At 53.9% G+C, this 13568-nt stretch overlaps 1 protein-coding gene across 2 annotated transcripts in view; it reads right to left on the reverse strand.

Moving 5' to 3' along the window:
• Positions 1-3807: 3807 nt before the first annotated feature.
• LOC105464557 (pleckstrin homology and RhoGEF domain containing G4B) overlaps positions 3808-13568 on the reverse strand; it is a 90772-nt gene continuing 81011 nt past the window's right edge. For both annotated transcript variants that reach the window (XM_071099180.1, XM_071099181.1), the window contains 2 exons: positions 7033-7164; positions 3808-6838 (listed from right to left, as the gene is read on the reverse strand). In XM_071099180.1, coding sequence (XP_070955281.1) covers positions 6576-6838; positions 7033-7164 — 395 coding nt within the window. In that variant the 3' untranslated portion in view covers positions 3808-6575. The remainder of the gene's footprint in view (positions 6839-7032; positions 7165-13568) is intronic.

Raw genomic sequence — 13568 nt, forward strand, 5'->3', positions numbered from 1 at the left:
CTGGAACAAGAGCGTCAGTCTCGTAGCAGCTACACGTGTGACACAAAGGCTCTTGTGTCATTTCACAGGCGGTGTGGAAAACAGTCTATGTCACAGGCACACAGAACCCACATTCACCCATCGTTTTGTAATTAAATCTGGGACCTATGCCCCAGGTGGTCAGCTCAGGCTCAGCCAAGGTGCCGATCCCCCAGGGATGGTGGGAGCAGCCTGGGCCCTGGCTGTCTTCTTCTCCTGGGTCTCAGGGTGGGTCACCATCTCCCTGCAGGGTCGGTCCTCTGTGAGCCCCGCCAGGACATCAGGCAGGTGTGAAAACTCTGACACAGCAAGCAGTCTGGGAGGCATGAGTAACAAAGCCCCCATGTGGGGACCTTGGGAGAGGGGTGTCCCCAGGACGGAGCCTTGTCTGAACGGGAGGCCAGAGCTTTCTCCTTATGGGGCTGCTGAAGGCCCAGGGCAGGCACACCAGCGCCGCCAGCCCCAGGACCTCTGGTTGGCAGCAGAATCCGTCCTCTGGCAGTGGCCCTGAGGGCTCCTGTTTCCTGTGGTCAGAGCACCTGGCAGGGGGCTCCTGAGAGCAGGGCGGGGGCAGGGGGTGCCAGGGATGCCTGGGTGCCGGGGGAGCCGCTCCTGACAGAGGAATGCTCGAGGGAACCCGGGGAGATGGGGTGGCCTCCTGTTGCCCTCTGACCTGCCAGGCGGGCCTCCTGGGAAGATGACCGCCCTGGGACCACGGGCCCCCTGCCACCGTGTGACCCTGCCAGCCCTCTGGGTGCACTTGGTTACCGGGGCGGCGGGGCTTGAGACTGTTGGGAGCTATAGGCGGGATGGGGAGTGAGGCTGCCCAGCAGACGTCTGATGGGGTGGGGCCAGGCAAGCATCGCTTTAGAAGCATCTGGAACAAGGCGGCGAGCTGGTCAGGCAGCCTGGCGGTGGTGGCAGGCCAGGCGATGTGAGGTCCCCTCGGCTACTTTAGGGTCAGCCAGGAAAGGTCTTTCCTTATGTAAGGAGCTTTTTGCCTGTTGGGAAAACCAGCCTGAGGCCGGAGGCTTGGGGGGTTTGTTCTGACCACAGGGAAAAACTGTTGGCTGGAATGGTGTTGGCGCGAGGGGTCTGGGGACGCGGACTCTCCAGGGCGTGCCGTGCTCTAAGGCCTGCTCCCCCAGCTTCTCAGGGCTCCCTCAAAACCCAAACCTCCGCTGCTGCCGCCGCCCAGGAGGGGCCTGGGTATCTCCCCAGAACCGGGGATGGACGCAGACCCAGCGGAACCCACAGCCCTCACGACACCTGACAAGAAAGACCTTCTCTGGAAGGTGACAGGGACGCGGTCCTGTCTTATCAGCCTCTCCTGAGTTGCCTCCTGCTGTCCCCGAGGTGATGACCTCTGTACCTGCCCAGTTGTGTCTGGGGCAGATGCTGGCGCCCCTTCCTTGCCTCTGAATGTAAAAACACTCTTGCTGGGCACTGGGGAGCCCTGTAGACCCACCCACGAATGGGACCAATCCGAAGGCTGGCACCCTGGGGCCGTGGGAGGGTCCCGGGGAGGGCTAGAGCTCACTGTGGGAGTCCCAGCCTTGTCCACAGCAGAGTCCCAGGATGGCTCCTCCTAGGACTTGGTTTAGAAACCACCTCGCTGACCACCAGCCCTGAGCACTCAGGATAGTGGGACCCCACGCCCTTCTAGGGGGTTCCCAGTACTGAGGTGGGGGAGGAAATCACACACCTTCCCAGCTCCCAGAGTTGAGGCGTGGGCTGGGGGCGGGATCCCACACCCTCCCTGGGGGTCCCAGTGCTGAGGTGAGGGCGGGGGGCGGGGTCCCAGTGCTGAGGTGTGGGCTGGGGGCAGGGAGGATCCACACCCTCCCTGGGGGTCCCAGTAGTGAGGTGTGGGCTGGGGGCGGGGATCCTCATACCCTCCCTGGGGGTCCAGTGCTGAGGCGTGGGCTGGGGGTGGGGTCCCAGTGCTGAGGTGTGGGCTGGGGGTGGGGAGGATCCACACCCTCCCTGGGGGTCCTGGTGCTCAGGTGTGGGTGGGAGCCCTGGAGCTCACCGCCCAGGACTGCTCAGGCAGCTTGGAAGGAGGCAATGGCAGTCGAGGCGAGGCAGCCGCTGTGGGGCTGTGGCCATAAGCCCCTCCTGGGCAGGGCTGGGGAGGCATCAGGAAGCCACTCTGGGAGAAGCTGGGTCAGGCCAGGGCTCCAGGGCTGTCCCTCCATGTGCTCGGCGATGACTCCAGGCTGGTGTCACTGTGGATGGGGACGCACTGGGGCTGTCTCCCACGTCCCCTGTGGGGCCCTCAGCTCCCAGCACCTGCAGTGCTGAGTGGAAATGGCCTCATGTGGCCGGGCGAGTGACCCTGAGGGACACAGTGGCCACCTCTCCTTCTCAGCACCTGCTTCAGCTCATGGGCCCGGGACTCCAGAGAAATGAGAACGCGTGTTCTCCATCTAAATGAAACCTTTGTGTCTGTTGGTGAAGCCCATGAGGCCTGATTCAGACAGAAGCATCACGCTGCCTGGAAACAGGTGTTTCCTAACCCTGCCTTCTGGAAATCGGAGCCAAACCCCAGTGTGGACAGAAGGCCAGAGAGAGAGGTGCCCAGGTCCAGCTGGTGTGGACGTAACTCGGTGGGCCTCTTCTGGCAGCAGGAAGCCTCCGTTTCCCACCAGGGCTGGTTCCAGGATGGTTTGGCTGTGCACGTGAAACTCAAAAAACAGAAAATGAGGCCAAAGAGCCCCGTGGGTTAAATAAAAAGCAGGAGCAAGATGGCCTCCCAGGGCTGGTACCTCCTTCCCCACAGGCACCTCAGCCCTGCAGGGTGGCCTTTGCATCTGCCCAGACCAAGCCGCAGGCTGCGGGGTCCCGGCCGTAGGGATGCATCCCACAGCCCGATGGGCCGTGAGGCTCCCGTGGGGCTGCTGTGGCTCCATTCCCACATCCAGGCTCCATGCTATCAGGAAGGAGAGAGACCCATCTTTTGACTGGAGGCTTGTGCCAGCCCAGATGGGAGGCATCAAGGTCCTGGGAGGCCCAAGGACGTGTTCAGGATGGTGCAGTCACTCCTGCTGGCCCTGCTGGACTGGGTGTATCCCCAGCCTTGCTCCCCAGTGGGTTGGCCACAGGCATAAACTGTGCCCCTGCTCCTGGGCCCTGCCCCCTGCACACCTGGGCCCCCAGCAGCCTCCTTGTCCACAGCCTCTGACCAGGCACAGACGCCTTCTGATTTGAGGCAACACTCTCAAAGTGGCTTTCATGGGGGCAATGGCATTTGGGTTCCTGAGGGACCTGTCCCTGGCAGTGCCAGAGTGAGGCTAGAGCCTGGGCAGCCTCTGGGGCTGTGTGATGGTGGCTGTCCACACTCAGGACGCAGAGGTAACCGACTTCTGTGGGCACAGCCCCTGCCTCCGCGGGGAAGTGCTGTGTGCATGATTGTACTTTAAAAAAGTACTGCTTTGTTGGGATTTAAGTGACATACGATCCATTGCACATCTTTTTTTTTTTTTTTTTTTTTTTTTTTTGAGACAGAGTCTTGCTCTGTCGCCCAGGCTGGGGTGCAGTGGCCGGATCTCAGCTCACTGCAAGCTCCGCCTCCCGGGTTTAGACCATTCTCCTGCCTCAGCCTCCCGAGTAGCTGGGACTACAGGCGCCCACCACCTCGCCCGGCTAGTTTTTTGTATTTTTTAGTAGAGACGGGGTTTCACCGTGTTAGCCAGGATGGTCTCGATCTCCTGACCTAGTGATCCGCCCGTCTCGGCCTCCCAAAGTGCTGGGATTACAGGCTTGACCCACCGCGCCCGGCCTATTGCACATCTTTAAATCATGCAGTTTGACAACTCTGGACACAGAGCAGACCTGTGAAGTGACTCATGCGGTCACCAATCCAGAGAGCAGGCCTATCTGTGACTCACATCCTACGCCCCCGTTTGCTGCGACGGCCGCTGCTGCTTTAGTCTCGCCACTTGTTTTCTGTCACCCCCAAGTCCATTCTTCCCTTTCCCTCTTTCTCTACATATTTTTGGACTGGACTTTTAAACCTTCCATTTTATCTCCTCTGTTAGTCTATTAAGCTGTAATTCTTTGTTAGTGGTTGTTTCAAGGGTTTGTAAGTACATCTTTAGCTTACCACGATCTACCTTCAAGTGATACCACCTCACTTCACATATCACATCCAACGTCTCCCAGCCTTCAGGCCACTGTGGTCACACAGTTCACCTATACGTATAGTACAAACTGCAGATACGTTAATATTTGTGTTTAAACAGTCAGTTAACTTTATTTTTAATAGAGGTGCAGTCTTGCCATGTTTCCCAGGATGATCCCCAATTCCTGGGCTCAAGTGATCCTCTGGCCTCAGTCTCCCAAAGTGCTGGGATTAGAGACACAAGCCACCGCACCCGGCCAAGCCACTCATCTTTTAACCTATTTCCCGTTCAGAAAAAAAAACCCAAAAAACTGCAGCTCACTGCCAGCGCTCATTTCTTGGGGCAAATGGGAGATGGGTTAAAGGGATTTAAATAACAAGAGGAAAATTTTGAATGGTGCACATGCTCTTCATTCTTCTTTTCCCTGAAGCACATCCTTTAACGTTTCTTGTAGTGCAGGTCTGCTGGTGACAAAATTATGTTAGCTTCTGTGTGTATGAAAATGTCTTTATGTCATCATTGTTTTGGAAAGATTTTGTCAGGTACGGAATGTGAATTTGGCAGTTTTATCCTTAGTACATTCCACTGTCTCTCACCCGTGCTGCTTCTGAGGAGTCAGCCATCCTCGTCAGCTTTGTGCCTCCCAACAGAACATGCCCTTGTCCTCTGACTGCTTTTAGTATTTTCTGTTTGTCACTGGTTTTATGTAATTGGATTATGATGTGCACTCACATCTCGTGTTTGGAGTTCACTGGGTCTATGGGACTCCAGATTTACACCAGTGGCCCCCAGGTTCTCAGGCCTTTGGCCTCTGACTGAGAATTACACCATTGCCTTCCCTGGCTCTGAGGCTTCAGGACTTGGACTAGGCTACACTAGCAGCTTGCTTGGGTCTCCAGCTTGTGGGTGGCCTATTGTGGGGCTCTTGACCTGCCAAAATTGTGTCAGCCAATGCCCCTAAGGCCCCTCTCATCTGTCAGTCTGTCTGTCTATCTATCTATCATCATCTATCTCCTACTGGTTCCGTCTCTCTGGAGGCCCGACTAATGCAAATAGCTTCTACTGATGCGTCTTCAAGGTGCCTCATGGTCTCTTCTGTGAAATCCAATCTGTCACCCCATCCAGGGTAGTTTTCACTGTCAGTATTGTAGTTGCTCATCCCTGTAAGGTCGGTCTGGGTCTTCTTAATCTCTTCCTCGTTATTTCTTAACTTTCTGGACGTCTGTGCTGCGGTTTCAACCACAGTTTGAGTTCTGTGACTCTAGCACCGATGCCGGCTCTGGGTGGTTGCCTTTGCCGGGCGACTCTCCTTGACGTGTTTGCGCTTGGCTGCTCCTCTGCACGCCTGGCACTCGGAGGTCAGGCACTGAGAGTTTACCTTGCAGGGTGCGGACACTTTGGTAACCTATAGATCGTCTGGAGCTTTGTTCTGGGATGGAGTGAATTATCTGGGAACGGTCTGATCATTTCAGGTCTTGCTTTTATGATTTTGTAGGTGGGTGAGGAGCAGGGCTCAGTCTAGGGCTAATTATCCCCACTCCTGAGGCAAGATTTTCTGAGAACTCCACCTCATGCTCACAGATCGCGAGTTTTCCCAGTCTGGCTGGTGGGAGAGGGTCCTGTCCCCAGCCCACGAGTACCAGAAATGGATCTTTGGTCTTTTCAAAGGTCTCTCCCAGCCTTGGTAGCCTCCCTGTCGGAGTGTGAGAATGGCAGCACCACACCGGCTGCTGGAGGGGCTGACCTGGTGAGTCCTTCCCCATGCAGGCATCTCTCTCTGGCACTCCGACCTGCAAAGTCCTGCTGACTTGGTCTCTTCAACTCACGGAGGCTGCTGGGCTCTTCCTGGGCCCCTCCCTGCACGGAGGCCTGCGAACTCTCAAGGCGAGGGAGGTCTGAGGCCACCACCAGGCTCACCTCCCGTTTTCCTGTCTCTCAGGGATCATGGTCCTTTGCTGCCAAATGTCTTGTGTCTTGACATCTTTTGTTTCATGTTTAGTCCGTTTTTTGTCTTGTTTTAGGTCTGTTTCCTATGATGTTGTCTTGGGTGGAAGTGGAAGGTTTGTTTTTCAAATAAGACAACATTTTAAATTTGTTTGAAAATGTTAGGGAGTGTCTAAAATCCTGGGAAATACCTGGACACCTGCTGTGTTGCTCCCTCTGGATTGTTCCAGCCACACGATGGGCACCGCCATCCCCACAGTGGTCAGGCCTGGCATGCTGCTCCCTATGTATCGTTCTAGCTATGCGATGGGCATTGCCACCCCCATGGTCGTCAGGCCTGGCATGCTGCTCCCTATGTATCGTTCTAGCTATGCAATGGGCACCGCCACCCCCACAGTGGTCAGGCCTGGCATGCTGCTCCCTACGTATCGTTCTAGCTATGCGATGGGCATTGCCACCCCCATGGTCGTCAGGCCTGGCGTGCGTGGCTTACAACACAGCAGGAGCGCCCTCACGCACTGCAGCCTGGGTGCCCATCTCCGGCTCATCTTCCTCGATGCAGGCTCTGATGTCAGATGACCAGGGGCTGTGGGCTGGGCTGGAGGACACAAGCAGGCCCAGCGACCCCAGGATGGAGGAGGACCGGCTGCTGGAAGAGGAAGTGCTGCTGTCCGAGATGGTGGAGTGTGGTCGCTTGAAGGGGGTGGCCTGGTCAGAGGAGGACACCATGGTGGGCCCTCTCATTTGTGACTCTGGAAAGGGACAGAAAGCAGGTCAGGCTGGCTTCCTCTCCAGAAATGCAGCCCAGGTTCAGAAACGGGATCAGAGCCATCCGAAAGGCCGACCAGGCTTTGTTCCTGCAGTCATGCCCGTCCAACCCACCGTGTCAGCCACAGGCCCAGTGCGCTCTGCAGGGCGAGTGAGGGTGGGGCTGAGGCCACCGTACCTGTGCCCTTGATGATGCTGTTGTGGGCCCGGTCACTTATCACTGTACATTTGGGGGCCTGGTTGCTGGGCCTGACGTCCATGAATGGCTGGTTGCCTATCCCCATGGATGCCATTTCTTGGATTCTGAGTTCTAAGACAGAAGAAAGTATGACAGTTTCCAAAGCAACTCGGGGGCTAACGCCACCCCAAAGATGCCCAGTACCCCTAATGCCCTCAGCCCAAACCAGGAGGGTGTACAGGGCCTACCCACCCTGCCTCCCATGAGGCATGGGGGTCTAGGATGCTGAGGCTTCCTGTTCCAGTTTTCAGCCTCATAGAGATCTCTCCCAGGGAGCCCAAGGCAGTAACCAAGAATAAGGAAGCCATGAGGCCTTGGAAACGGTGTGTCCAACCTGGGGGTGAGGAAGGGTCCCTGTCTGCTGGTAAGCGGGAGAGGGCCCCACAGCAGGTCCCAGTTAGAGCAGGGGTCAAAGGCCTGGGAGCTGTGTCCATGGGAAAGACAAAAGTGACAGGTTTCTAGGAGTTTGAATATTGAGAGGTGAGCTAAGCATAAGGTGAGAGTTTGGGAATGAATTTATTCTTGGTCAAATTAAGCAAAGAAAAAAGATGATATTAATTGTAAGTAAATATATGAGGATAGAAAACATAATTACATTTATGTAGTCCTAATGCATATGCTGAAGAATATTATAGTAAGAATTATTTCCAGAGGTCTTGGGAGAACGGGAAGACGTGTAGTGTGTGTGTGCTGCAGGCACAGAGTTACTGATCACCTTCACCAACAGGTAACGTGCAAAGCTGGTTAATCAAGAGTGAGTGTCCCCTCTTGCAGGGAAGGGGCCGAGTGTGGCTGCCCGGGACGCAGGGCTTGGAGTTGGGCAGCAAACAGGACGTTGCTCTTCTCCGACTCCGAAGCGCTGTTTTAGGGTTAGAGCTGTGCGCGTGGAGGCGGGACAGCTTCCTCCTCTGGCTGCAGTGGGACTGCCTGTATACCTTACATCCAAGCCTGCGGCCGGGAACAACCAGAAAAGCTGGACACATGTTTTGAAGGTGTTTTGGAGGTGACGAGGCAATCCAGCCTCAAAGGGCTAACATCCTGGGCAGATGCGGAGCTCACAGACCACTGGTCACCTGACACCTTTCTAACCCCTCAGGGCACTGCTGGTGGCCGATGAGCTCGGAGCTTGGAGGCTGAGAGCTTCGGACAATGCACAGGGTAGGGAGATAAAACCTGGAATTTGAGGACTGCCAGGGAGGAAGGGCCTGGGAAACTCCCAGACATTCAGTGGGGACCTGGAAAGGGAGCATGGACTTTGCCAGGAGTGGGACAAACAAGCTGGATCAGCTGCCCAAAGGTCTGAGGCGGACTTCATGCAGCCCCTCCCCTGAGTGCGTTCAGATGACCCACCCCTGCTCTTCCCACAAAAATAAATCCTCTGGATTTATAAAGCCCACCAGCCTGGGCCTCAGATGACCCTTGCACATTTCCTACATCATATTACTACTTAATAAAAAAATTGTCAGGCACACCAGGAGAAAGGACAAAATGAGGAAAGGGCGAGGAAAACCCCAGATATTTAAACATCCGCGAGATAAAGGTTTGGATGTCTCAGGCCGTGGAGGTAACCAGGATTAATGTGGCAGGAAGTAGATCACAGGACAGACAGTCTCAAAAGGAAACGGAAATCCATCAAATAAAAGCAGGGAAGACGTAATCGAAACACAGAAATCACGCGAGAAACATAGCAACATGTAGAAAGGTCATACATGTAGTCGGAGTTCCAGGTGGAGCACAGAGAGCGGAGCAGAAGTGATCAAATGTTCCAGAACCAACCCCACGCTGGGACACCGGCAAGGACCGCCATCCTTGGCCATCAGAGCAGAGCTGGCCTGGGGGCAACCAGACTGCTCTCATTCATGGCGGTGGCTGCCCAGGTCTCTCTGCCTGGGGGGTGTTCCCCCACTTCCTGTGGACGGGACAGAAGGGTCAGGTGGTTCACACCCCAGGAGGAGCCTCAATGATAAGGGACAGGAGCTGGCAGAGAAACACTTAGGCCCCTCAGCATGTGGGGGCCCCTCAGCATGTGGGACAGTGCCTGGGTGTGCCTGTCTTCCAGAGGGTGTGTGCAAGGACCTGCCCATCAGTCACCCTCCATGGCCTTCCCCTCGTCTCTCACTTCCCTGTTCTCACCAAACAGGTAGAAAACAAAGAGTAAGATACTCTAGATTTATGCCCGCATTGCATTAAATGTAAACACACTACTCCAATTTAAAGACAAGGACAGTCAAACTAGATAAAAAGATAAAAGTGAAATCAAACATATGCCTTTTACAAGAGACGTATCTCAAATATAAGAACACCGAAAGTTCCAAGTAAGAAGATGGACAAGTATGTGTTGTGTAAACACAACTTTGCAAAAGGAAACTGGAATAGCTACACTAACAGGAAGCACAGTCGGCCTTCTGTATCTGTGGGTTCCATATCCACAGATTCCACCAAGGATCAAAACTATTGGAACAAAAAGCAATTACAATAAAAGTTAAAAATACAAATAAAAAACCAATATAACAGCTATTTATAAGCATTTTCATTGTACTATGGATTATAAGTAATGTACAGATGATTTGCAGCATATAGGAGCATGTGTGTAGGTTATGTGCAACTACTGTGCCATTTTATATCAGCAACTTGACCAACTACAGATTTGGGTATCTGTGGGGGAGTCCTGGAACCCATCCCCATGGACACAGAGGGACAGCTGTAGATCTAAGGTGAAAGGCATTCCTAAAAATAAAGAGATGCATTTCATTATCATAAAAGAGGCTCTGTTTCTAGGAAGATATAGCAATTCTACATTACTATGCACCTAATAACTTAGCTTTGAAACATAGAAAGCAAAAATTGACAGAACAAAAAGAAAACTAGACAAATTCAAATCTACATCATCATGGGAGATTTTAACACACTTTTCCTAGTGATAGGCAGCCAAAAAGCCAATAAGGATATAACAAATCTGAACAACACAATTTTCAAAACGTGATCAGAACTCTGCAATAACAACTACAAAGCACACTTTCTCTTCACGTGGAAAATTTGCCACAATGCTGGGACATACAACTTTTCAAATAACCGAAGCTGTTACAGGTGGCTAGACAGGCATGAGCGGGGCAGGAGAGGGCTCCCCACCCACTGGGAATGTCGGGTGGTGGCCTGGCATATACCACACTGCCTCTCTAAAACGGGTACCTTGGCAGCCAGTGCCAGGGAGAGGGCATTTCCTGATGGTCCACACCTGCTGCACTCAAGTGTTAACTGAAGGCAGGTGCCAGGAGAACCAACTTTGTGCATTAAGAGACAAAATGGTAGAATGTCACCTTTTGGGGGCGCCCCACCAGACAAGGGAAGAAAGCCTCAGACGGGGATGCGTACAACTTCCTAAGCACACGGGGCATCCTCACGTCCCCCCACAGAAAAGGGAAGAAAGCCTCAGAGGGGGATGCGTACAACTACAACTTCCTAAGTACACGGGGTGTCCTCACGTCCCCCCACAGAAAAGGGAAGAAAGCCTCAGACGGGGATGCGTACAATTTCCTAAGTACATGGAGTATCAGAGTATCCTCACATCCCAAGGGAAAGGCCCACACTGCGCACGCAGGCAGCCCAGCCTAAGGGGAGAATCACGGGAAACGGGCCGGCCCGGGAAGTCCTAGGATAAGGATAAACGGGGCCCTCGATCTCAGCGCCCACTTGGGTCTCTTCCAAGTGTGCTTTTCTTCCTTTCCCGCTCTAAAGCCTTTTCAAATGAATTTCCATTCCTGCTCTGAAACTTGCCTCAGTCTCTTTTTCTGCCTTATGTCCCTCAGTCAAATTCTTTCTTCTGAGGAGACAAGATTCGAGGTTGCGGCAGACCTGTACAGGTTCGCCACCGGTCACTTGGATACCTTCCACGGATAACAAACTCTAGTGTATATTATTTGACCAAAGCGGTCTTATACTCAAAACTGGTATCACAAAGTTAACTAGAAAATCTTGGAAATTAGGTAATGCATTTCTAAATAATCCATGATGAGTCCAAGAAGAAATTAAAGTGGAAGTTAGAAAATATACTGAACTGACTGTTAATAAACATAAGACATATACAAACTTGTGGGATGCAGCTAAAGCTTAGAGGAAAGTCTGTAGTCTTAAATACCGCACAAAAACGAGAACAAAACAAAGGCTAAAATCAATGATCTAAGCATCCACCTCAAGAAATGAGGTAGAAAGGAAAAGCAAATGAAACACTGAAAAAGGTAGACACAAGAAATAACAAAGAGTAGGAATAATTAAATAGAAAATAAGTGTGTAGATAATCCATTAAACCCAAATTCTGTTTTCTGGGAAGACTAATTTGGTAAATCCCTGGCAAAACTGGAGAAGTCAAGAGAGGGCTCAAGTGACCAACGAGGTGATGGGGAGGGGGTGCCAGGTCCTCGACACACCTGAGAAGCATTAGGTTCCACTTTCCAGGCAACCCAGCTGTACCTGCAGAGCCTGGACAGCTCTGTGGGCCACACCGCACATCCCCAGGCCAGGCAGAGTCCTGTGTGCATACCCTGTGCTCAGCTGCCCCCCGACCCTGTTGAGGAGGGCTGTGAAACTAAATAACTTGAACTCGATGCTGTGAGAACTGTAAGATATTCTGAACCCTGAGAGGAGCCCGGCAATGCCCTGAGTCGCGGAGCATCAGATGCAACTTTTGCTTTTTCTGGTAAGTGGTCAGGGATGACCGGGAGGCACCAGAGGTAAGAATCTCTCAGAACATGCCTCCTCCTCACAGAATGTAGCAACCTGGACTAATCGAACTGCTGTCAAGTTGGCTGCAGCCGTTTCTGCCTCTGTAAGTGAAGCCTCAGCTTCCCCACTTGGGAGCACGGACCCCGTCCCTTTGGAGTCTGCATTCTGGGGTGGCCATTCCCATGCTTTGTGCTTGAATCAGCTTAGTTCTATTTTCTGAATCTGATTATTCAAGGCCGGCAGGGCCTATTTCCTGCAGGCTCCCGGTGCTTGGAACACAGGAGGGGTTGAAATGGACAGATCGACCCCAGGGAGGCTTTGTGCACCACAGTCAGGCAGACCCCAAACAGGAAGCAGGACCAGTGGGCTACAAAGGAAGGAAAAAGGCCAGGAAGGCTCTTCAGGATGGTGGCATCTTGGAGATGAGGCCTCTGACCAAGCAGCTGCTGCCCACGGGGTGTGGAGTAGCCAGGAGGCTGGGGCCGGAGGGGGAGCTGGCGGGGTGGCCATGGGGCCCCCTGTGCCCGACAGAGCTGGCACCGAAGAGTTTCAGGGGCTGGTGGGGAGGCGGTGGCTGCACCTGGAGGGGGTCAAGGCTCAGGCGGGGTGTGGGCGTGCAGGATCCTTGGTTGTGTCTGTAGCTTGGGTGCCTCGGTTTCTTAGGTCTGAGAGGTCAGAGCTGCCAGGTAGGCTTGTAGGGTAGAGGTGGACAGCTGGGTTTACAGTGGCTTTGGCTACCTGTGAGGTGCTGGGGCAGGCCCTGGAGTTGGAGCTCAGTGTGGGAGAAGGTCTGGGGTGGGGGGTGGTCCCTGTGAAGGTGGTGTTCGCAGCCGCCAGGCTGGAGGAATAAGCACAGAGAGGCACACCCAGTGACGAAGTCGGGGGACGGGGGAGCAAACGAGGGTGGACATTGAGGGAGTAGGGAGGAGGCCTGCGGGAGGGGTCTCAGGGTGGGGGATGAGTTCTCTGGGGAGGGCCCTCTCATGACCATGAGCTCAGCCTCCCAGGGCCATGGGGGCCAGACCAGCAGGGCAGGGGCAGGAAGTCAACCAGAGGGTTAAATCTGGAGCCAGAGCTGCGGGGGACCCTCTCTGGGGTGGCTGTAGTGTCTTGTTTACGTTCGCTTGTGGACATGAGAGACACGTGTGTGAGTGCCATCAGGTCCGATCCAAGAAGTTTCTTTTTTTTCTTTTTTTGAGACGGAGTCTCGCTCTGTTGCCCAGGCTGGAGTGCAGTGGCCGCATTTCAGCTCACCGCAAGCTCCGCCTCCCGGGTTCACGCCATTCTCCTGCCTCAGCCTCCTGAGTAGCTGGGACTACAGGCGCCCGCCATCTCGCCCGGCTAGTTTTTTGTATTTTTTTTTTAGTAGAGACGGGGTTTCACTGGGTTAGCCAGGATGGTCTCGATCTCCTGACCTCGTGATCCGCCCGTCTCGGCCTCCCAAAGTGCTGGGATTACAGGCTTGAGCCACCGCGCCCGGCCCCAAGAAGTTTCTTGTAAAGTGCTGACCGAGGGCCTCCAGGTACCCCAGACAGGGTGGGCCTCTTGGGTGCCCATGAGGAAGAAAATGGACGGTCCAGCTACTGGAGGATCCTCAGAGTGATCAGACCCTTAGGGAGGCTGACTTTGGAGATCGAGTCACAGAGCTCAGCCCCTTAATTTCTGACCTTTTGTTAGAGATTTCCTTGCCTCCCTGTTCCTGGCTCAGACCAGACAGTCCTGAGACAGAAGACCCTTGACTATTCCATCCCTAATGT

This window comes from Macaca nemestrina, chromosome 6 (genome assembly GCF_043159975.1).
Source record: "Macaca nemestrina isolate mMacNem1 chromosome 6, mMacNem.hap1, whole genome shotgun sequence".
Taxonomy (NCBI): Eukaryota; Metazoa; Chordata; class Mammalia; order Primates; family Cercopithecidae; genus Macaca; species Macaca nemestrina.